Source organism: Chlorocebus sabaeus, chromosome 13, assembly GCF_047675955.1.
Source record: "Chlorocebus sabaeus isolate Y175 chromosome 13, mChlSab1.0.hap1, whole genome shotgun sequence".
NCBI lineage: Eukaryota > Metazoa > Chordata > Mammalia > Primates > Cercopithecidae > Chlorocebus > Chlorocebus sabaeus.
Window position 1 is genome coordinate 32,120,394 of NC_132916.1, and position 24,793 is coordinate 32,145,186.

General features: G+C 38.3%; 1 protein-coding gene across 1 annotated transcript in view; it reads right to left on the reverse strand.

The window, feature by feature from the left end:
• SEC63 (SEC63 homolog, protein translocation regulator) overlaps positions 1-24,793 on the reverse strand; it is an 86,012-nt gene that overhangs the window by 18,640 nt on the left and 42,579 nt on the right. Inside the window, exons 5-16 of the mRNA XM_038001057.2 lie at positions 23,112-23,173; positions 22,458-22,516; positions 21,095-21,145; positions 18,800-18,908; positions 15,913-16,007; positions 15,675-15,807; positions 13,823-13,915; positions 12,322-12,476; positions 10,868-11,015; positions 6,758-6,840; positions 2,602-2,661; positions 2,244-2,417 (exon numbers count right to left, since the gene is read on the reverse strand). Coding sequence (XP_037856985.1) covers positions 2,244-2,417; positions 2,602-2,661; positions 6,758-6,840; positions 10,868-11,015; positions 12,322-12,476; positions 13,823-13,915; positions 15,675-15,807; positions 15,913-16,007; positions 18,800-18,908; positions 21,095-21,145; positions 22,458-22,516; positions 23,112-23,173 — 1,222 coding nt within the window. The remainder of the gene's footprint in view (positions 1-2,243; positions 2,418-2,601; positions 2,662-6,757; positions 6,841-10,867; positions 11,016-12,321; positions 12,477-13,822; positions 13,916-15,674; positions 15,808-15,912; positions 16,008-18,799; positions 18,909-21,094; positions 21,146-22,457; positions 22,517-23,111; positions 23,174-24,793) is intronic.

Sequence of the window (24,793 nt, forward strand, 5' to 3'; positions counted from 1 at the left end):
CAGTCAAAAACAGATTTGGTCTTTTCACAGAGTCCCATACTTCTTGCAGGCTTTGTTCGTTTCACTCTTTCTTCTCTAATCTTGTTTTCTCGCTTTATTTCATCGAGTTGATCTTCAATCTGATATCCTTTCTTCTGCTTGATCAATTTGGCTACTGGGACTTGTGAATGTTTCACTCGTGCTGTGTTTTTCAGCTCCATCACATAACTTATGTTCTTCTCTAAACTGGTTATTCTAGTTAGCAATTCGTCTAACCTTTTTTCAAGGTTCTTAGCTTCCTTGCATTGGGTTAGAACATGCTCCTTTAGCTAGAAGGAGTTTGTTATTATCCACCTTCTGAAACCTACTTCTGTCAGTTCATCACACTCATTCTCCATCCAGTTTTGTTCCCTTGCTGGCAAGGAGTTGTGATCCTTTAGAGAAGAGGCATTCTGGTTTTTGGAATTTTCAGCCTTTTGGGGCTGATTTCTCCCCATCTGCATGGATTTATCTACCTTTGGTCTTTGAAGTCAGTGACCTTCGGATGGAGTCTCTTGAGTAGACATCCTTTTTGTTGATGTTGATACTATTCCTTTCAATCTGTTAGTTTTCCTTCTAACAGTCAGGCCCCTTTGCTGCAGGTCTGCTGGAGTTTGCTGGAGGTCTGCTCCAGACCCTGTCTGCCTGGATATCACCAGCGGAGGCTGCAGACCAGCAAAGATTGCTGCCTGTTCCTTCCTCTGGAAGCTTTGTCCCAGAGGGGCACCCGCCAGATGCCAGCCAGAGCTCTCCTGTACGAGGTGTCTGTTGTAGGAGATGTCTCCCAGTCAGGGTACATGGGGGTCAGGGACCCACTTGAGGAGGCAGTCTGTCCCTTATCAGAGCTTGAATGCTGTGCTGGTAGATCCGCTGTTCTCTTCAGAGCTGCCAGGTAGGGATGTTTAAGTCTGCTGAAGCTGTACCCACAACTGCCCCTTCCCCGAGGTGCTCTGTCCCAGGGAGGTGGGGTTTTATCTATAATTCCCTGACTGGGGCTGCTGCCTTTTTTTCAGAGATGCCCTGCCCAGAGAGGAGACAGGCCGCAGCAGCCTTGTTGGGCTCAGTGTCATCTGTTTTACAACGAAGTGCCATTACAATTTACTGAGGAAAGAATGACCTTTTCAATGAATGGTGATGGTGTAAGTGGTTCATACCCCCTACCTTGCACCATTCATGAAAAGTTAATTCAAGATAGTTTTATCAACTAAGGTAATGTTTCCAGAAGAAAACAGAAAAATACCTCCCTGACTCTGGAGTAGTCAGGATGTCTTAATTTTTAAGACACAGAAGCATTAGCCATTGATGAAAAATGACCTCATTGATGAAAAAAAAAGACTAATGAAATTGACCTCATTAAAATAAGAACCATTAGAAGCTACCAATAAGAGAGTAAAAATGTAGGGACTCTTACCCAGAATATATACAGAATTCCTACAAATTCAGTAACAAGACAAACAACCGAATAGAAAAAGAAGTTATCCAAATAGCCAGCAAGCACATGAAAAGGTGTTCAACATCATTAGTCATCAGGTAAATGCAAACAAAAATCACATGAAGAGATATCACTACAGATCTACCAAATGGCTAAAAGACTGGTAAAACCAAGTATTGGTGAGTATGTAGAACAAAAGACTCACGTATGTTGTGGTAGGAGCATAAAATGGTACAACTTTGGAAAATAGGCTCTTTTAATGAGTTAAGCATGCACCTACTTTATAATCCAGCAATTCCACTGCTAGGTGGAAAATGACTGTCCACAAAATGCCATGTATAAGAATAAGCATAGCACCCTTTATTCATATTAGATTAAGAACTACAGACAACCCAAATGTCCAACAACCACAAAACAGATAAATGTGGTATATTCATACAATGAAATACTATACACATATACACACACACAAACACAGAATTAACTACTGCTACAAATACAGAGGTATTATCATGAACATAACGCTGAATGAAAGGAGTCATACATAAAATATGACACTTACATGACCTTTAAGAATAGGCAAAACTAATCTATGGCGATTACAGACAGAATAGTGGGAGGTAGAGAGATGGGGAGATGGGTGGAGGGCTCATTGAGAAGGGCACAAAGGAGCTTTCTAGGGTATCACGGGTGCATAAATATGCAAAACTTTTGAAGCTGTACACATAAGATTTGATCATTTTAGTGTTTGTATATTTTAGCTCAATGATAATAACGATAATAATAAACTTACATTCCCAACAACTCCATTTGCCTGCTTTTGTTTCTGTTGCTTTGACTGTGGTAACAGCACAGGTGTAGGTTTTTTTTTTAAAGGTTTCTTTTTTTTTGATTTAGCAGTTTTCTTGGGTCCTTTACTCTTCTGTTGCCATCCTCCTTTTGTCCTGTTCTTGTTAGTTTCCCCCTGCTGTAAATCATAACATGTCACACTTGTAAGTTATAGCAATAGATATTCAATTGAAGGTTACAGTAATTTTTAGGTGGAAATGGCTAAACTGAGTTACTCTCCCAGAGCAATATAAGTCAACTGGAGAAGTAAATAAAATATTTCTTTCACTAGGAAAGATAGGTTCGGAAACCCAAGTTTTTACCCCATCTTCTGCTGGCTGTTCCTCTGCAGCACAGATGGACTGCTCCTTTTCAAATACTTCCTAAGGGGTAGCAAGAAGAGAAATACAAAATCTGTCAACTTATATTTATCTTTCAGACAAAGCAATCTTTCAAACTGTATTTTTAAAGTATTTTTAACTGGCTACAATTGAGGAAGAAGGAGGAGACATTTAGCAATTACTAGCTGATGACTGTGTGCATATGCAAGTAGATACCTTGTATCTCACATCTGTCTTGAACAAGTTTTGAAAGTACAGTCTACTCAAGTTTACAAATGGAGTAAGGATACATACAGTAAAAATATTTAAAATTTTCACTTTTATTCTAATAGCAAGCAAACATGAGTATTTTAATGTTATGAGTATACTATTTTCTGCATTAAAACCTTGACAATAAGACAGTGTGATGTGCAAAATAACAACAACAACAAAAAACCCTTGAGACTAGTATTAGTTTATTCACTATTGTCAGTGATACTACTTAATGGACCTGAGACCTGAGACTAAGAACTGAATCATCACAGGTGGGGCACGGTGGCTCATGACTATAATCTCAGCACTTTGGGAGGCTGAGGCAAGAGGATTGCTTGAGCCCAGAAGTTTGAGACTAACATGGGCAACATAGTGAGACCCCACATCTATTAAAAAAAAAAATCACCAAGAAAATCTACATATCCTAAAGCTATATCCACCAACCATACAATCCATTTAGAATCAGTACAGAACCGATAAATTTAGGATTTAAATCCCAGTAAGCATCTATACCAGATGACACACAGACTATGTTTAATAAACTCCCTAGAATTATTAAAGCTAACAAGTAAAAACAGTTATAATTGTTAGGCTCTATACAATAGAGAGAGCCTAATTCAGAAGTCAACTCTGAACAGTCCATACCACTTGCCCTTTTTTTTTTTTTTTTTTTTTTTTTTTTAAAGACAGTGGTCTTATTATGCTGCACAGGCTGGTCTCGAACTCCTGAGCTAAAGGATCCTCCCACCTCAGCCTCCCAAGTAGCTGTGCCACTGTGCCTGCCCTGTCACCTGCTTTTTAAAACAAAGCTTTACTGGAACATGACCACACCCATTTGTAAGTTCAGTAGTTGCTACAAACACTGTATCACTTATAAAACCTAAGATACTTACTATCTGGACCTTTGAAGAAAAAGGTTGCCACTCCCTAGTCTAATTCTATCATAACTTCCTCCTTTCACTTATTAGCTGGGTTCTGCTACTTGATTACTCCAAGGGACAGTTCATACAAGAATGGGAAGATAAAAACAATTCTTTTCTTTACTCCAGGGCAGTTCCATTCTTTTTTCTACCAATCACTCCAGAAACGTTAATAGTTCAAGAACAAATTTTTGCTCATTTTTCAGGCTGGGAAGTCCAAAGGATATGGGTAGTCTAGATTTGGATTCTAAACCCAGTTTTAGCATTGGTTTCGGTTCCTCTTCTCCCAGGAGGCACCTCTCTCACCCAGAGTCCACGACAAATGCTTCCTTATCACTTGCTATAATAAAACCAACATCTTGGATTCAATATATCCTACTACAAAATATGATTTTCAAGCCGGGCTTGGTGGCTTACGCCTGTAATCCCAGCACTTTGGGAGGCTGAAATGGTAGGATCACTTGAGGTCAGGAGCTCAAGACCAACCTGGCCAACATAGTGAGACCCCCATCTCTATAAGAAAAAAATATATATGTTTTTCCTACCAGCAATTTTAGGCATGGGATACAAATGTGGCATATATTTCTTGCAGATGCTCAAAAACCTCAGGGCAAAAGGCTAAAATCTACCACTAGTTGAATAAATTGAGTAAAAATACTTCAGTCTCTACCAGTTGACTCAGGAGAAAATATAAATAAAAGAAACTGAGAGCCAAGCATGCTGGCTCATGCCTGTAATCCCAGCACTTTGGGAGGCCAAGGCAGGAGGATCCTCTGAGCCCAGGAGTTTGAGACCAGCTAGGCAACCTACAGAGACCCGCATCTCTATTTAAAAATACATAAATATATTAGGCCAGGCATGGTGGCTCATGCCTAAATCCCAGCACTTTCGGAGGCTGAGGCAAACATATCACTGAGGACAGGAGTTCAAGACCAGCCTGGGCAACATGGAGAAACCCCATTTCTACTAAAAATACAAAAAATTAGCTGGGCATGGTGGTGCACACCTGTGGTCCCAGCTACTCAGGAGGTTGAGGTGGGAGAATCATTTGACCCTAGGAGGCAGACGTTGCAGTGAGCCAAGATTGCACCACTGCACTCAAGACTGGGTAACACAGTGAGACCGTGTCTCAACAAAAAATAAAATAGGCCAGGTGCAGTTGCTCACGCCTGCAACCCCAGCATGTTGGGAGGCCAAGGTGGGTGGATCACTTGAGGTCAGGATTTCAGGACCAGCCTGACCAACATGGTGAAACCCCATCTCTACTAAAAATACAAAAATTAGTTGGGCGTGGTGGCATGTGCCTGTAATTCCAGCTACTAGAGAGAGGCTGAGGCAGAAGAATCACTTGAACCTGGGAGGCAGAGGTTGCAGTGAGCTGAGATTGCACCACTGCATTCCAGCCTGGGTGAGAGCTAGACTCCATCTCAAAAAAGAAGATGAAGGAAATATATGCAAAATGATTGCATCAGATTTAACAAAAAAGCATGAGACAAGTATCAATCTACATTTAAGTGCCTATATGTACGTATCCACTATAAAGATCCAGATGGTAAATATAAGCATGGAGAAAGATAGGAGAAGATACAAAACAACAAGATTATGCATTCTGGTCATTTGAGGCTGAAAAGGGGTTTTCCTAAAGAAAATGAGAGATGGGCTGGGCACGGTAGCTCCTGTAATCCCACAACTTTGGAGGGCTGAGGCAGGTGTATCACCTGAGTTCAGGAGTTCAAGACCAGCCTGGTCAACATGGTGAAACCCCATCTCTACTAAAAACACAAAAATTAACCAGGTGTGGTGGTGCGTGCCTGTAATCCCAGCTACTCAGGAGGCTGAGGCAGGAGAATCACTTGAACTCAAGAGATGTAGGTTGCAGTGAGCCAAGATCATGCCATTGCACTCCAGCCTGGGCAACAAGAATGAAACTCCGTCAAAAAAAAAAAAAAAGGTGAGGGAGGGAGGGAGGGAGGGAAGGAAGGAAGGAAGGAAGGAAGGAAGGAAGGAAGGAAGGAAGGAAGGAAGGAAGGAAGGAAGGAAATAAATGGGAGAGAGAAGGGATCCATGACAAAAATATCATTTAGCTCTACAGGTATACATGCATTAGGCTACATTACAGTGATGAGCCTCAAAATGAATCATCTCGAAGTGGTGGGATTTTGGGTAATTTTAATTTCTTCCTATACTTTTCTGCATTGCCTAAATTTTTTCCAGACAACATAAATGTTTCACATTATCAGGAAAAAAACATGTTATTTTTATTGTAATTCTTAAATTTTGAAATGAAAAATAAGAGTCGGCCGGGCGCGTTGGCTCAAGCCTGTAATCCCAGCACTTTGGGAGGCTGAAATGGGCGGATCACAAGGTCAGGAGATGGAGACCATCCTGGCTAACACGGTGAAACCCCGTCTCTACTAAAAAAAAAAAAACACAAAAAAAACTAGCCGGGCGAGGTGGCGGGCACCTGTAGTCCCAGCTACTGGGGAGGCTGAGGCAGGAGAATGGCATAAACCCGGGATGCGGAACTTGCAGTGAGCTGAGATCCGGCCACTGCACTCCAGCCTGGGCGACAGAGCGAGACTCCGTCTCAAAAAGAAAATAAAAAATAAAAAAATAAATAAAAGAATCAATTCTCTATAGAACTGACTAAAAAGAAATGTGATGAAATTCTCATCAGTAACAACTTCTGTATAGCACTTCACAGCTTAAGAACTATATCCACATTACTTTGCTATGATTATGTTTTATAGAGAATTAAACTATCACACAAAGGACTATTTTCCAGGTTTTTTTAGTGTATGTGAAAACTGTTTCATGAAAATTAATTGAAAATTTCAAAAGAGTTAACAGAATTTGCAAAATTAGATCTTGGTATTACAACAGTTTTGACTTTGAGAATGACGGAAATAAATATAAAAGCCTTGACACACAACTTAAAGCATAAAAATACAGATAAGACTACTTACAGCCATTGTTTGCCTTGTCAACTTAACCAACACTGTAACTAAGGATCCTACTGTGATGTTGTTGCTATCTTCATCATCTAACACTGTTAAGATGGAAGAAAAAAAAAAAAAAAACAGCAAAAAATAAAAATCAAGTTCTATGTCAATACAAACAGCAAAACTTGGCTTACCTAAATTAGTTTGGCACTTCAGTATTTCAAGCATATTGTATTTTAAATTTGTTTAAAAAAAAAACTGATTGACTACTCTGTATAAGGCTCTCTAGTAGATGCTTTTAATAATTCATTTAATCTCTAAAATAGCGCTACAAAGTATAGAAACTACTTAGAAACTTTTAGAAACTAAGGTTTAGCTAGGCGTGGTGTCTCATGCCTGTAATCCCATCACTTTGGGAGGCCAACGTAGGCGGATGGCGTGGGCTCAGGAATTCGAGATCAGTGGGACAACATGACAAAACCCTGTCTCTACAAAAAATACAAAAGTTAGCCAGGCATGATGGTGCAAGCCTGTAGTCTCAGCTACTCGGGAGGCTGAGGTGGAGGACAGCTTGAGCCTGGGAGGCAGAGGTTGCAGTGAGCCAAGATAGCGCCACTGCACTTCAGAGCAACAGAGTGAGACTCCAGTTCAAAAAAAAAAAAAGAAAGAAACCAAGGTTCGGAAATATTTAAGTAAAATACCCAAACCCAAACCAACACAACACCTGCATTCGCACGCTAAGCTTCAAACCCAGGTTTTTGAAAACACAGTATAATGTGAGACTTACCATAACACAGTTCTCTCATAGTGACATAAAAATAGGGTTCTGTCACCCTATTAAACTGTGCAAACCTTACATTCACAAGATTTTACCTGTATGATCAATGTCTGTCTGAATAAAATAATGAAAACTAGTATTCCTAACCACACAAAAGAGACTTATTTTTTTAAAGGCAGGAACAAATATATCCTCTTTACACTAAAAAGCACTTTTGAAAAAGTATTTTTTCAATAAACGGTACTAAATACATGTTTTTGCAATTATTTAATTTTTAAAACCACATTTCCCACGCATATCCCCAAAAACTCTACTATAAAGTTAATAAAACAAAATAAATAAAAATAACTCAAATATACGTTCCATTCAAATGTGATCATTAATTTATTTTTTCTACAGATTTTATCTGTAAGATAGTTCTTCTTATATATTTTTACCTACAATTTTAAGTTTGTTACGTTTGCTTTTCATACTGGTCTGGCATTTACTAACATACCATCAGTTGAAAAGAATGACCTCCAATAATCTACAATTGCTATCTCCATTACTGGCTATAAGGTGCAGCAGCTGGGTATCAACAAAGGGTATAATATCCCTTCTTCACCCTGGAAGTCTCCATTATCAAAAATCAAATCTGGGCCACATATTCATCTATATTTTTCATTTTGCACAGTTGTATGTGCACAAGCATGTCATGTGAAATAACCACATGAATGCTGACCTGCTGTTTGGTGCTTTAAAGTGAAGAAAAGGACTACAAGAGATTCTATTACAGATTCTTGCAAGGTAGGGAAGGAGATCCACCATCTCCAGTATTACTATCAGGCAGATGCCCCTTTCCTGCTTCTATACTTCTACTCCTCCTTCATCAACTATAGCACTATTATTAGATAATTAGGCAGCATTGTAAAAATATAAACTGTCTATACAAGATGCTATGGAGTGGAACATATGGTAATATTCGTCGGTGAGGCTAAACACTCTTAAATTTCTACTTCTTATAAGAAAATCTCTTCTAATATTCATTTTTCTAAGAAGCATGTACTTTTGGCCAGGCATGGTGGCTCACGCCTATAATCCCAGCATTCTGGGAGGCTAAGGTGGGTGAATCACCTGAGGTTGGGAGTTTGAGACCAGCCTGGCCAACATGGTGAAACTCCATCTCTACTAAAAATACAAAAATTAGCTGGGCATGGTGGCACATGCCTGTAATCCCAGCTACTCGGGAGGCTGAGGCAGGAGAATCACTTGAACCTAGAGGTGGAGGTTGCAGTAAGCCAAGATAGTGCCACTGCACTTCGGCCTGGGCAACAGAGCAAGACTGTCTCAAAAAAAAAAAAAAAAAGAAAGAAAGAAAGAAAGAAAAGGGTGTATTTTAACAGTTCTTAATATCAAAAAGTATCTCTGTAAGTACCAAAATTTTTATTTGGACGGTTTCATTAAATCAGCACAGTCCTAAATATAGCTTTTACATTAGTATTTTTAAAGTCTGAAAACTCATGGCCCCACGAGGCAACCCCAACTCCTCACCAAAGCAAACCAAGTTTTCTTTTTTTTTGAGACGAAGTCTCGCTCTGTCGCCCAGGCTGGAGTGCAGTGGCCGGATCTCGGCTCACTGCAAGCTCCGCCTCCCAGGTTTACACCATTCTCCTGCCTCAGCCTCCCGAGTAGCTGGGACTACAGGCGCCCCCGAGCTCGCCCGGCTAGTTTTCTGTATTTTTTAGTAGAGACGGGGTTTCACTGTGTTAGCCAGGATGGTCTCGATCTCCTGACCTCGTGATCCGCCCGTCTCGGCCTCCCAAAGTGCTGAGATTACAGGTTTGAGCCACTGCACCCAGCCAACAAACCAAGTTTTCCTAACACGTATGCTACACTCCAGTCAAACTGAAACCAAACTGCACTGACTGCCTTCCTTTACCAAACATGCCAATCTTTGGGAGCCATTTACCTCTCCTCAATTCCTATTAGAATACAAGCTCAATAAGGAGAGGCTTTGTCTTACCACAGCTTCCCCAGGACCTAGAAGAATGCACAGCATTCAATATTTGCTGTATAAACAAATGGTACAACGTCTGTATCATTCATTTTAACACTTAGCATATGTTATCTTGGTTTGTGTGTGTGTGTGTGTGTGTGTGTGTGTGTGTGTGTGTTTTAAATTTTATAAAAACAGGGTCTCCCTATGTTGCCCAGGCTGGTCTCAAACTCCTGGGCTCAAGTGATCCCCCTGCCTTGGCCTCCCAAAGTGTTGGGATTAAAGGCGTGACACCACTGGGCCCAGCCCTTATCTTGTTTTTAATCCTATTGCTTCAACGAGACAATAAGCTCTCTTTAAAGACACAAACCAGGCACGGTGGCTCCCACCTATAATCACAGCACTGTGGGAGGCCAAGGCAGGTGGATCAGTTGAGCCCAGAAGCTCGAGACCAGCCTGCGCAACATGGTGAAACCCTGTCTCTACTAAAAACACAAAAAATAAAATTAGCCAGGTATGGTAGTGTGCACCTGTAGTCCCAGCTACTCAGGAGGCTGAGGTAGGAGGATTGCTTGAGCCTGGGAGGCAGAGGATGCAGTGAGCCAAAATCGCACCACTGCACTCCAGCCTGGATGACAGAGTGAGACCCTATCTCAAAAATTATTTATAAATAACTAAATAAAATAAAGACAGAAACCATTATTAATACATCCCTGTATTCTTGGTAACTAAAAGAATGTTCTCATAATGGTAACTTAGCGAATGTTAAAGCTCAGACCGCCACCACAATGGAAGAATGGAGCAGATAGTCTCTAATTCTCTCAGTATTCTAAGACCATTCAGATATTGAAACAGAAACACAGGGCAATTATATAGGTAGAAAAATAGCCTTTATTTTTTTTCCTCAAAGAAAATATAGAGGTAGAGTAAGAAAAACACGTGAAATGTGGCATAAAACACAGTAATTTTCAACATTTAATTAACATAAACAAGTTGGGTTTTAAAAATTTAATTTTACAACTAAGCAGCTATTTCTTTCATACTAATAATATATTTCAAATATCTCATTCTTTTATCATGCCTGGAAGTCTTCACCATTCTTTGGAAAGTTAAGAAATTGCTAGAAGTTGAACTACAGAACAGAGTTCTCAGGCTTCATCCCATTATGAGGATAATAAAAGTAGGACTCCATCAGTGTTCTCAAACTATTAGGTATAAATCATTTTCCAACACACAAAATCTAACAGGTAAACTACAGTTCTGCAAAGTCTAATAACAAGTTCTGTTATTAAGTACAGTGTTTTGAGAATCTTGAGTCAAATAAATGAGAACCAATCTATCAAAAGGGAAGCAATGTTCAACAGAGAAACCTCCCACTTACCCTGTGATTTTATATCCATGGTCACATATGGAAAACTCCCAAGGACAGCCATAACCTCTTCATATTTTTCATCTTCAAGGAAGTGCAGTAGAGTGTGACGATCTGATTCTTTTAAACTCACCAAATCCTGGATAGTTTTAATTTTATACTGAATTAAAAAAAAAAGAAAATACATAATTCCCTAACTCACAAAGCTTTTCATAAAAAGAAAATTACTCACACCTTAACTACAACAAAATCCAGCAACTTTTAGAAAAATGTTGATTAATGTGCATTTCAAAGCACAAAATAACCACATGGCATTTCATGACCTTTAACTCCAAGAAAATTTGAATTAAAAATTTTTTAATTATAAAGTTAATACAGGCTTATTTTTTTAAATTAGAAAAAATAAAGTTGGAGGGGAAAAAAATAAGAATCTTGACTCAACCAAAAACTTTGTCAACTCATGTCCTCAGTTAATTTTCAATTTTAATAACAAAAACCTTTAATTGCAATTAATAGGTTTACTATTACCAAACCTTTACTAATAAACCTTTACTTTTACCTAACAAAAGTAAAAATAAACCTCAATAAAGGCGCACCTTCAAGGTTTTACTACACAATATTCTCATTTTTGTTATTCTTAAAATATAGCTGTTACTGCAGTAATACCCATCTTGGCAAAATGGTTACTTAGGAGCATGTTCTTTAATTTTCCAGGTCTTTGGTGCTAGTTATTTTTCACTTTCAAAGACACAGATTAGATCATGAGGCATGTAAAATCTCTGCTTTTAGATTCTAAAGTGTTTAATTATGAATTAGTATATAATCAAATTTATAAGGGGAACATGAGTACTTGAAAGGACAGAGAACTCTGATATAAATTTCCAACATGCATTTATTAATTCTACATTAATATACTATCAAATCCAATGTCTATTCTCTGCTTGTTTTATCTATTATATACAAAATAATGTTTAAAATCTCCTACTAGAATTGAACTTCAGTTTCCTGTATTTCCTCATTTATACAAATTTTTGTTATACCTTAAGATTCATTATCATGTTTGTACTATAGATTACACATTCTAAATAAGAATGGTCTTTATTTATTAAATGTTTTTGTTGTTCATACTTAACCAGTAAACAATTGCCCAACGTTTAAGCCAAGAATAAAATGATTGGAAAGTAGACAGTACATTTATTTTTGGTAACATAATATAAGGACCTAACTGTTGACTGTTTAAATGCACCAACCCCCAAAATAGTAAAGCCACTTACAATAGTAAAGTACTGTAAAACAGCTACCTAGTCAAGAAAATGTTAACAGAACCACCTGAAAGTTTTAGAATATTTAAGACATTCTAAATCTAAAAAATGCATAGTAACTATTTCCAGAAAACTTTTATTCATGTTACCTTTAAGTGACAGGACAAACTGCTCAAAACTGACTTTAAAGTAGCAAAGAATTACCTTCTTATGATTAGAAACCCGTCTAAGATTGTCCTCTTCAATATGAGGGAGCTGCAGAAGGGGAGACTTAAATTGCTGAAGTCCCTGAACAGCCATCTGAGAGAGCTTCATGCAGTTTTCTAGGGATGCCAAAGTTGGAGCACGAAACTCCCTTTCTTAGAAAGAATAGGAAAAAAAGAAACAGGGCTGGACTTTTTACATGTTCAGGAGTATACAATTCATCACAAAAAACACAATTCACACTAAATCCTTAACATCTCAAATTTGAGGATCATAATGAAGATTTTCCTTTAAAAGTTATCAGAGAAGATGCTAAAATTACACAAACTTGATCAAATGAACATTTTCCAGCAACAACCATTGATTTTTAAAAGAAAACTTATTTGCCTCACCTCAAATAATAGTAATTTATCAGACATTATCAGTATCACCAACATATGACACCATGACAAGAACCAACATCGCCCGTAACAACAAACCATACCACTATCCTTTTTTAAGGGTATTCCTTTCCATTACTGACCACAAATTTCCTCATTCTTTTCCTTCTATACAAAAAAAAAAAAAAAAAAAAGGCTAGATGCCTATAGGCATGTGGCTCATGACTATAATGCCAGGGCTTTGGGAAGCTGAAGTGGGAGGATTGCTTAAAGCCAGGAGTTGGAAACCAGACCAGTTGGGCAACAAAGTGAGATCCCACCTCTACACAAAATGTAAAGTTAGCTCTGTGCTGTGGTATGCGCCTGTAGTTCTAGCTACTCAGAGAGCTAAGGTAGAAGGACAGCTTGAGCCCAGGAGTTTGAGGCTGCAGTGAGCTATGATTACCCTACTGGACTCCAGCCCTGGTAGATGCTGTCTATAATTAATTAATAAAAATTACATAACATATGAATCACTATTATATCAGTTAAATAATTATTTGAAATTCACTGTTAGAAAAAAATAATGACTCAAAAATTATTCAAAGAAAAAGGAAATTTTAAATCTTTGCAAACAATTGAACAATAAAACAATTAAATTATCATGCCTGTAATCCCAGCACTTTGGGAGGCTGAGGCGGGTCAAGGTCAGGAGCTCAATACCAGCCTGACCAACATGATGAAACCCCATCTCTACTAAAAATACAAAAATCAGCCAGGCATGGTGCCACGCGCCTGTAATCCCAGCTACTCAGGAGGCTGAAGCAGGAGAATCGCTTGAGACCGGGAGGCAGAGGTTGCACTAAGCCAAGATTTTGTCACTGCACTCCAGCCTGGGTGACAAAGCAAGACTCCATCTCAAACAACAACAACAACAAAAACCCCACAGTAGGCTGTGATATAGACTTTAAATAACAGAAAATATAGAAAAAAAATATGAAAAGCCATGAGTAAAACTGAAAAAGTTCACTGAACTGGCAGACAGAATTATACTGAGTACCTATAAATCCTAAAATATGAAGTATAATCTGCATATGCTTGCAATAAAAAGTATAACATAATTAACTATATTTCCTCCTCACCTTCACGGTTCCGGGCCATTACTATCAGTTGGCAGATTACATTAACCATTTCTTGAAGTAGGGCAGGACACTTTTTTAGCATGAATTGCTGATCTACAAAAGAATAAAAAACCTGAAACAGATCATTTTAATTTTACAGTTAAAGCATCTTTACCACTGTGACCCAAAACTAATATTCATGTTATGCCACAAATATTTCACATGACCTCAGAATTTTACAGATTGAATGGAAGAGTTTCTCCTCAGTATCACTATGTCAAAAATCAGCCATAAAACCCTAGCTCAGATTAGACATTTCAAAGACAAATTTTTAATATCATAATGTTAGGCTTAATAAACCAACTCCCAGCCGGGCATGGTGGCTGACGCCTATAACCCCAGCACTTTGGGAGGCCGAGGTGGGCGGATCAACTAAATATGTCAAAATAAATATGTCAACTAAATACAGGGGGAGAAATGAGAGACATAGAAGAGAAGAAGAGGGCAACTTAGAGAAAGAGAGAGACTCTTTCATTTATACTGCATTTAATAACAGTTAACTATTAAGACCACATTAACCTATGGATTTGATACTCAACCTAACAACGATTTGTTTCCTGCTTCTTACAGGTAAGTAAAAATAGAGATGCTTATGCATCTGTACAGAACATTAGCAACAGAATTACTAGTTAATTCAATATTTCAAAGCAACTCCAATGATAATGCCTAAATAGTGCTCCTTCATTCCACCATAAGCATCCTGTCCTATCACCAATTACTAAGTATCACATGGCCTTGTTTTCAGAAGCATTTAATTGCATTACTGCCTTAAAGGAGGTGGGGGATGGTAGGATATCATTCAAAAAGAACATTTATTTCCTAGAGATAATAACTGTCTTTTAAAACTGTAATTCAAATAATGTTGGTGAAAAAGAGATAATTAATGACATCCCTGGAAACACTGTTGCCTCAATCAACTACTTTTCTTTTAAGCAAAATACATGGCTTCAAGTACTTATGAAGCTTTAAATAACCATAAAACAGACACTATTGGTAACCACTGTTGGAGGAAGCTTGCAGATGCTGAGGTGAGAGGTGTCGGTTGTTGTGAAATCCATTTTGCTCCCTCCAAAAACTTACAGAGTCATTTAAAAAAAAATCATTAGGAACTTTTGTATGATCTGCAACTAACTGAACATTTCTCATACAAAGCATTCTCTCACCTTGAAACACTAAATTTTAACACCTGCCAAAATATCTGACTGACTTAGATCTTCAGACCATTTGTGAAGTAATTATACAGCATATACACTTCTTTTTTAAAAAGTCCTTGAGCAATTATTTGCCCAAAAAGGAACAGCAACAAAAAACATTGCACCACCATGCTATGGTTTGGGTCTGTGTCCCCACCCAAATCTCATGTTGAATGGTAATCCCCAATGCTGGAGGTGGGGCCTGGTGGGAGGTGATTGGATTGGGGGGCGGAGTTCTCCCTTTGGTGCTGTTCTCAAGATTAGTTCTCACAAGACCTGGTTGTTTAAAAATGTGTGCCACCTCCCCCAACTCTCTCTTCCTCCTGCTCTGGCCATGTGAATCCGTCTGCTCTGCCTGTGCCTGCTCTGGCTTTGCCTTCTGCCATGAATAAACGTTCCCTGAGGTCTCCCCAGCCACACTTCCTGTATAGCCTGCAGAACAATGAGCTTCCTGTACAGTCTGCAGAACAATGAGTCAATTAAACCTCTTTTGTTTATATATTACCCAGTCTCAGGTATTTCTTTAGAGTAATGGAGTACAAACTAATACACACCATTAAGTCTAATTAAATCTGTTGCTTTCACCCCACTAAAACTGTAGATACCAGAATCACAAATACCTTCTTCAAGGGTCTCAGGAATTTTCATTCTAGCAAGATGAGACAGTAAAAGAACTCTGGCCTTCAGGCTATATGGGCAGGTAAGTGGAGGCTCATTCTTCTTTAAATTAATGCTGCCAATTTCTCTGATTAGCTAGAATAAATAAAATAATTATTCAAAAACAAAGGTTTTTTTTTTAAAAAAGTATTCACTTTAATATTTAACTGCTCATCGGGGGATTTGGGAAATTAGCCTAACCTGTGGTATTAGAATATTATCCGTTGGTCTGCTTGTGGCATCTTTATTATACTGAGGATCAAATTCAGAAGCTCCAGCCAAAACCATGATAAGACCTAAGAAAACAAAATATGAAGGTTAATAAATATGCTCATTTATTAATTCCCCCTCCTGAGATACTTAATTCACTTGAAAGTGAAGCACTTTTCTAAACATGCACAATGCTAAAAATTATCTGAACTCCACTGACAAGTATTCATTCCTTCCATAAAAAAAGTAACATCTCCCTTTTTAAAATGTACACAGTATCAACCACCACAAGTGAACAGAAGTATAGATCAAATAAAGCACACCAAAGCAACCAGAGGCATTAAAATCACTGAAAGTTCCCCAGAAACTTTCTATAGAACATTAGTATTCTGTGTGGTATTAATAACTTACTTGAAAAAAGGGGGCCCTATGGTTAAATAAAGCTGAAAATAATGTAAACAAGTTAAAGTTTCTTTACTACATGACTTCTCAAGGCCTTGTGTAAACTAATATGCACTGTCATTTTCCAAAAAATTGTATTATGGAACCCGAGAGGACTTTGTGGAAATACACATGATTAAAACCCACAGGCCAGTGGTGGCTCACGCCTACATGCCTCCCAGCACTTTGGGAGGCCGAGGCAGGCGAATCACAAGGTCAGGAATTCGAGACCAGCCAGTTCGAGACCAAGCTGGCCAACATGGTGAAACCCCATCTCTACTAAAAATACAAAACTTAGCCAGGCAATAGTGGTGCACGCCTGTAATCCCAGCTACTTGGGAGGCTGAGGCAGGAGAAATCACTTGCACCTAGGAGGCGGATGTTGTGGTGAGCTCAGATTGTGCCACTGTACTCCAGCCTGGAAGACGAGAGAAACTTTGTCTCGGAGAAAAAAAAAAATTCATGTAATGTACTCACAAAAGGCAGGATAGTATAGAAGTTAAGTGCACAGACCTCGGTATTTTGTTACTTCCTAGCTAAATGACCTAGGATAATATTCTTCGTATCTGTGTATCTCAGCTTCTTCATATGTGCCTGACACACAGCAAGCACAGTACTTGTGTGAGCTATTGCTATTACTACCCTCAAATGTTTACTTAATAAAAATTGTTCTGCCGGGCGCGGTGGCTCACGCCTGTAATCCCAGCACTTTGGGAGGCCGAGGCGGGCGGATCACAAGGTCAGGAGATCGAGACCATGGTGAAACCCCGTCTCTACTAAAAAATAGAAAAAAATTAGCCGGGCGCAGTGGCGGGCGCCTGTAGTCCCAGCTACTCGGGAGGCTGAGGCAGGAGAATGGCGTGAACCCGGGAGGCGGAGCTTGCAGTGAGCCGAGATCGCGCCACTGCACTCCAGCCTGGGCGACAGAGCGAGACTCCGTCTCAAAAAAAATAAAATAAAATAAAATAAAATAAAATAAAAAAATAAAAAATAATAAAAAATAAAAATTGTTCCTAAAACAGCTAAAATAACCTAGAATGTCTAAAGAAATCCACCAGCTAAACAATGCTTCCTGACAAAGCTGTGTAAGGATACCATCCTCAGAAAAGAAACAGAAATCAAAATGATTGAGGCAAAAAGCACACTTAAAATTATAAACATGAAACATTTTCATAAGGGAGTAAGTTTCTGTATTAACATTTCAATCCAGCTTTAGGAAGGGTAATATTTTTGGTAAGGCAAAGTAGTATTAACTCATTCAGAAATGTAAAATCTGTTCACACACAGTCATATATGATCGTAAGTCTCTCTCATTACTAATTAGTAAAATTGCCAAATCCAAAATACAGAAAAGTCCATTTTGGTCCCAGAAACACAATTTAAAACTTACATTCTTTTATCACTTTTTTTTAAGGAGGGATGGAGAAGCATCTATGATTTTTGCAGAGCCATCATTCTGAAAGGCAACACTCTATCTCCCAGGGATAAACTACAACGTTTGCTTTATATAATCAAAGAAAGTGAAAATTTTTTTCTTAAATTTTTAAATAAGAAATGGGAATGATATATTCTAACAGTTTTCTTTCAACACACCTAAGACTTTTTATTTTTACTACAATTAATACAATATGACATAATGGTTTAAGGCTCAAGAACCAGACTGCCTGGCTTCAATCCTGGATATCACTTACTGTGTATCCCTGAGTGTGTTACTTTTCTGTGCCTCAGTTTCCTCATCTATAAGATGTACTTAAAAACAGAACTAACTTGGCCGGGCGCGGTGGCTCAAGCCTGTAATCCCAGCACTTTGGGAGGCCGAGACGGGTGGATCACGAGGTCAGGAGATCGAGACCATCCTGGCTAACCCGGTGAAACCCCGTCTCTACTTAAAAAATACAAAAAACTAGCCGGGCGAGGTGGCAGGCGCCTGTAGTCCCAGCTACTCAGGAGGCTGAGGCAGGAGAATGGCGTAAACCCGGGAGGCGGAGCTTGCAGTGAGCTGAGATCCGGCCACTGCACTCCAGCCTGGGCGACAGAGCGAGACTCCGTCTCAAAAAAAAAAAAAAAAAACCAGAACTAACTTACGGGAGCACAGCAAAAATTAAATGAGTCAAGACATGTACAGCAACTAGCAGTGTCTGGCATACAACAAATAATAAATGTTAGCTAGTATTACAAAACTTGCACGCATAAGGCTTCTGGTAAAATTTCTGATGAAATACACGAGTAAACGTGAACAATGGAAATATAAATTAATAAATGTGATAAAGGGTGCTGCTGGCATTTTTCTCTAGCTTTAATTATATAAATTAACTATTTATAAAACTGTACAATGGAATCTCACCAGCACAGAGTTAAGGAATATATATATATCAACCCCACATAAGTGAGTCACAAAATAATGTGATTAATAGCAAAGTTACTTAAGTTTACTTACGTTTCATATCCATATTTCGGGTTTTATAAACAAAGTATGTATAAATCTGTGTTGTGCGTATTAGAATCTGGTCTCCACTATAGCGTATTGAGCGATACCACCAAGACCCCTAAAACACAAATAAAATTAAGAAAGAAAGTATAAAAACTACGATAGGCTGGGAGAGGTGGCTCATGTCTGTAATCCCAGCACTTTGGGAGGCTGAGGTGAGAGGACTGCTTGAGCCCAGGAATTTGAGACTAGCCTGGGCAACATAGTGAGACCCTGTCTCTACAAAAGAAAAAGAAAAATGCAAACATTAGCTGGGCATGGTGGCACATGCCTCTAGTCCCAGCTACTCCAGAAGCTGAGGTGGGAAGATTGCTAGAGCCCAGGAGGTCAGGGCTGCAGTAGCCATGATCACACTACTGCACTCCATCCTAGGTGACAGAGGGAGACTCTTGTCTCAAAAAAAAAAAAAAAAGCAAAACAAAATCCTGATAAATGTTAAGTTTGATGCAGAATATGTTTATGGTCAAATCTTCTAAATATTCATAAAACAACAAAAATACCTGAGTCTTACAATAAGCACCTCTTTGTTGCTATTTCAAGTGATTTCTTTAGCAAATATTTATATTGTCTGAAGCCTAAACACTAACCTAAGTCACTGCATATATATAATTAAAACATTTACCATTTTGGATAGAAATTCCTTAAAGACCAAAAAGGGATAAACTACCCACTGCTATAAGCACCAAGCTGGTTCTTGACACAAAACATGTCTTCAGTAAATACTTGATAAACAAATGTAGGCGTAATTTTACAAGTGACATGAAACTTTCATTCATATTACTCAATATGATTGGATTCTTGCAACAATCCTTTGAAGAAGGCAAAACAAACAACTTAATTATTAGGTTCACTATGTGACTAAAAGGAACTCCAGGATCAGAAAGGACACAAGTAACAAAAGTAATAAATGGTAAAAATCAAATGGTATCTCCATATTATAGTATTATACAGCTGCTTTAAAAAATGAGGCTGTTCTATATGTTGCGTCCTCAATATATTAAGCAAAAAAAACCCAGAATAATGCATACATACAGTAAAATCTCATTAAAGGTTAATTTTTAAATGAATGTGTGTACATGAATGCATAGAAAAAGATTTCAAAGAGAAAACACCAAACTTGGCAATGATTCCTAAATAAACGAAGTTGAGGGTGGTAGTGCAGGAAGACTTTCATTTTAAACTTTAAATGTATCTGTGTCAGCCAGGCATGGTGGTTCACACCTGTAAGCCTAGTACTTTGGGAGGCCAAGGCAGGATAATCATTTGAGTCCAGGAGTTTAAGACCAGCCTGGACAACATGGCAAGACCCCATCTCTACAAAAAAAATCAAAATATTAGTGGGGCATGGCGGTACACACTTGTGGTCTTAGCTACTTGGGAGGCTGAGATGGGAGGATTTGCTTGAATCCAGGAGGTAGAGGCTGCAGAGAGCCATGTTTGCAGCACCTTACTACAGCAAGACCTTGTCTTAAAAATAAATAAATAACAAAAATAAAATTATAATGGACAGTTTTCCCTGTATTTAAAATATATATACATAGATACACATATGTATGTATGTTATATATATACACATATACACATATGTATATGTATACGTACGTATATATGTATCTGTGTTAACTCAATTGTAACTTTTGTGAGTTTTGTTTTTTCTTTGAGACAGAGTCTCGCTCTGTCACCCAGGCTGGAGTGTAGCGGCACAATCTTCGCTCACTGCAACCTCCGCCTCCTGGGTTCCAACCAGCATGTCCAGTTAATTTTGTATTTTTAGTAGAGACAGGATTTCACCATGCTGGTCTCAAACTCCTGCCCTAAACTGATCTGCTCGCCTTGGCTTCCCAATACGCTGGGATTACAGGAGTGAGCCACCATGTCTGGTCAGTTGTGGGTAACTTTTGAATTGGGAGGATATACATATTCTCATGCTTGAGTAATGTCACCTTTAGAAGACTTTTAATAGTATAGTTATATAATTTTTTTTTAAGTTGGGGTCTCACTCTGTGGCCCAGGTTGGAGTACAGTGGTGGGGTCATGGCTCACTGCAACCTCAAACACCTAGGCTCAAGTGATCCTCCCACCTCAGCTTCAGTGTTGGGATTACAGGTGTGAGCCGTCTCACCCAGCAAGATTCTTAAATTCAAGGATCAATAGTCTAACATACATTAAAAATGTTATAGGGAGACTCCAAAACATGTCAATCTCCTTTCCAAATAAACGTTAACTTAAAAAGCTACAACTTACCACCACAACTGGAAGGATAACCATAAATGCCAATCCATACACAAGTAAAACCTAGAATTGAAGACAAAAAGAATTATGGCCTTCATCAGGTAAATTAAAACAACATCCATGAATTTATTTTGAGGCTTACAATGGGGGAGCCACTATTAAAAGGATTCCTCATGTATTATCTTGTTTAATCCTTATTCTCAAACTCCAAGAGTAAGGTACCATTATTAACCTTTCTTTTGTAGGTAGAAAACCTGCAGTACACATTGTTTACAAAACTAGTCCTAGGACACAGTTAGTAAATTGTACAGCCAGGATTTGAACTCAAGTAGTTCAGCTCTATAGCCTATGTTCATATCCACTATAATAAATTACCTTTTAATTTGTCATTTACTGACACAATACAGGTAACACCACTAAAACAGTTTTGTAAATTACATTTCTCTTCCAGTCAGGCAGGTACTTACATAGCCATAACCTCTCAGTAGTGTGCCCTGGGAACAAATGAGATAAGAAGTCCCTGGCCAAACGTTCCTTTAGCGAAATATCAAGAAGCCACTTCATAACGTTGACCAGCAATTTTTATCTACTGATTTTTCTCCTATTACTTGATCCTAAACCTGGTAGTAACTTATTGCTTTTCAACTATTCCTACTAAGCAGAAGCATGATAAACAAGCTTAAGCAACAACTGTATACCCCTCAAGGTAGCCAATTTTAATCTGCCACAAAATAACTTAATAGTCATTTTCAAAACAAATTACAGACTGTGTGGATTTTGTTTTTATTGCCTCAAAGACAGCCTTTAAACAATTATTTTCAAGAAAGTTGAAGTAGGAATGTATCCCTGAGTAAGATAATTCCTGCCATTTTAGGGTGGCAGTACTATCACTGATTGAGACTGATATCCTTCCTCCTCCTGAAATACCATATGGAATATATACAATTTAATTTATCATACATTAAAATTAGGCATAGTGCTCACACTTGTAATCCCAACATGGTGGGAGGCCAAGGCAGGCAAATCACTTGAGGTCAGGAGTTAGAGTTTGAGACCAGCCTGGCCAGCATGGCAAAACCCCATCTATACAAAAAATGCAAAAATTAGCCAGGCATGGTGGTGGGCACCTGTAATCCCAGCCACTCAGGGGGCTGAGGCAGGAGAATCACTTGAACCTGGGAGGCGGAGGTTACAGTGAGCTGAGATCACACCACTGTTCTCCTGCCTGGGCAACAGAGCAAGACTCTATCTCAAATGAATGAATAGCACACCAGTATTTTCTCTGTAATAGTTCTTCTTATATTACCAAGACAGATTGTACACAACAAAAATTTTGTCTAATACATTATAATATATCTTATTTAAATGCACTCACCAGAATTGAATTTTTCTGGTCAACTATCCAAGCAGGCAGGGCAATTCCAAAGCTTGTGGCTGAAATAGAAAAAATACGAGTTTCTGAAGAATCTCTACTTTCAGTCTTAATAAATATATTAAATATATTGGGGATCTATAATATATCCCAAAACTCTCCCCCACAACACAAAAACAAACTTTGAGAAAGACGATCTTATTAGTAGGTCCCCATTACACAAAAGTTCAGGGACATAGTGTATATCTGAAACTTCAAATTTTTCAAGAAGGAAAACAAAACCCTGTGTAAGTACAAATTCCTTCTCTCAAGAAAATGTAAATTATTTTATATGTCCTGAGTTTACATAAACACTATGAACACATAAGAAAATATGAAGTCAGTAAAGAAAAATAGATTTTTTCCTCCAAATTTTTATCAACTAGTAATTGGAAATGATAGTGATTACTCTTCTCTCTGGATCAACTTAAATTATATCGTTCAAACTAGTCTTTAGAAAGAAAAATAAAGCAAAAATTAATGAGAGCTCAATTTATCTATGTTAAGCTCCACGTGAGTATAAGTTTAGTAAGAAAATAATATTATTCCTTTAATCTGGTTTACATTTTTATAATATATATCATATCGCCAATATTTTAAAATCATCATTTACCATACCTTGAGGCCCATCTGGATTTCCAAATTCTTCCCAATTTTTCCGGGACTCTTCATCAGTTAAACTAGCATCAAAAGAACAAAGTTGCAAAATTAGAAAGCCACATCTGAAAAATAAGCACTCATGTAGACAAACTCCATTAGCCAACCAACTCATTTCTTAGAAGATACTGATTCCATGAATCAAAAACAGTCTCTCTGAAATCAGGAGAAAGGGAAAGGGAGGAGTAAGAAATGCTGCATTAACAGAAAATGCTAACTACTGCATCTTGATACTAATTCCTAGTTGGCCCATGGTTCTCAAGCTTAGTCAGTTCAACCAGACCAAACTTTCAAGGCCACCACATTTTCCAAGAAGGCAGGGAGAACTGTACGGAATTTTTTTCCCCCTTATACTCTCACATATTTTCCAAAATTTCTTCAATGAGCATGTTTATACATTAATAATGATAAATACATATTTTTAAAAACATAAATTTAAATCATAATGGTAGCTTCCCTACAAAACAACAGCACCACATTCCGAAAGAAACAAATGACCACCACATGTAAAACTCCATTGCTGTGGGTAAGGTAATTTGCACTGTGCTAACATCATAATTTTCTCCTAAGCCAATTGCCAGAAGAACTAGGAAAATTTCTCCTAAATAGCAGCTTCCTAACCCAGGGAATGTGAAAGTTAAAAGAGTAATTTTTAGATACCTAAAATTTAACCCCTGACTTTGACAATGGCTCAAGGTACTGAGTCAAGAGTAGTTTTATTCCAGTTCCCAGTGAAGACGATAAAAGGCATTAAAATAAATTCCCAATTCCTTAGAAAAATTTACAATGTAGTTAAGGAATATAAGGCAGAACCCCCTCCCCGTCCCAACACACATGCTCAAAAATGACCAATTACATAATAAGGAAGACATTCTTAGAGACCAATTGGTAAAAGATTTTGCATATGGTCAAATCTAATTTTAAGCATACTTCTGCTTCTCAAAACTTAAGAGTCAATGTAGTTTCTATTTAACAAAACTCCAATCTGAGATAGGCGATGCAGAAATACCTTTATAAAATAGCAAAAAGGACATTCATCAGTTTTCAATGACTTGAAAATATTTTTAAATTTATCAATTTAGTCATGTACGCAAACAGGTGCCTTGATATCTTTAATCCTTATTTAATTGGTTTTTTTTGTTGTTGTTGTTGTTGTTGTTGTTTTGTTTTTTGTTTTTTTTGAGACGGAGTCTTGCTCTGTCGCCCGGGCTGGAGTGCAGTGGCCGGATCTCAGCTCACTGCAAGCTCCGCCTCCCGGGTTTACGCCATTCTCCTGCCTCAGCCTCCCGAGTAGCGGGGACTACAGGCGCCCGCCACCTCGCCCGGCTAGTTTTTTGTGTTTTTAGTAGAGACGGGGTTTCACCGTGTTAGCCAGGATGGTCTCGATCTCCTGACCTCGTGATCCGCCCGTCTCGGCCTCCCAAAGTGCTGGGATTACAGGCTTGAGCCACCGCGTCCGGCCTATTCCTTATTTAATTGTAACTCCACTTACACTATTTGATTAAAGGCCACAGAAAAATACAGGGGCCAATGAAGAGCATTACTAGACAGGTTGCAAGTTAATAAGGAATCGTGTTAAGATTTTCTTTTCAAAATTGACGGATGTTTCTGAAAAAAATTTGTCCTAGATTCCCTGTACAACT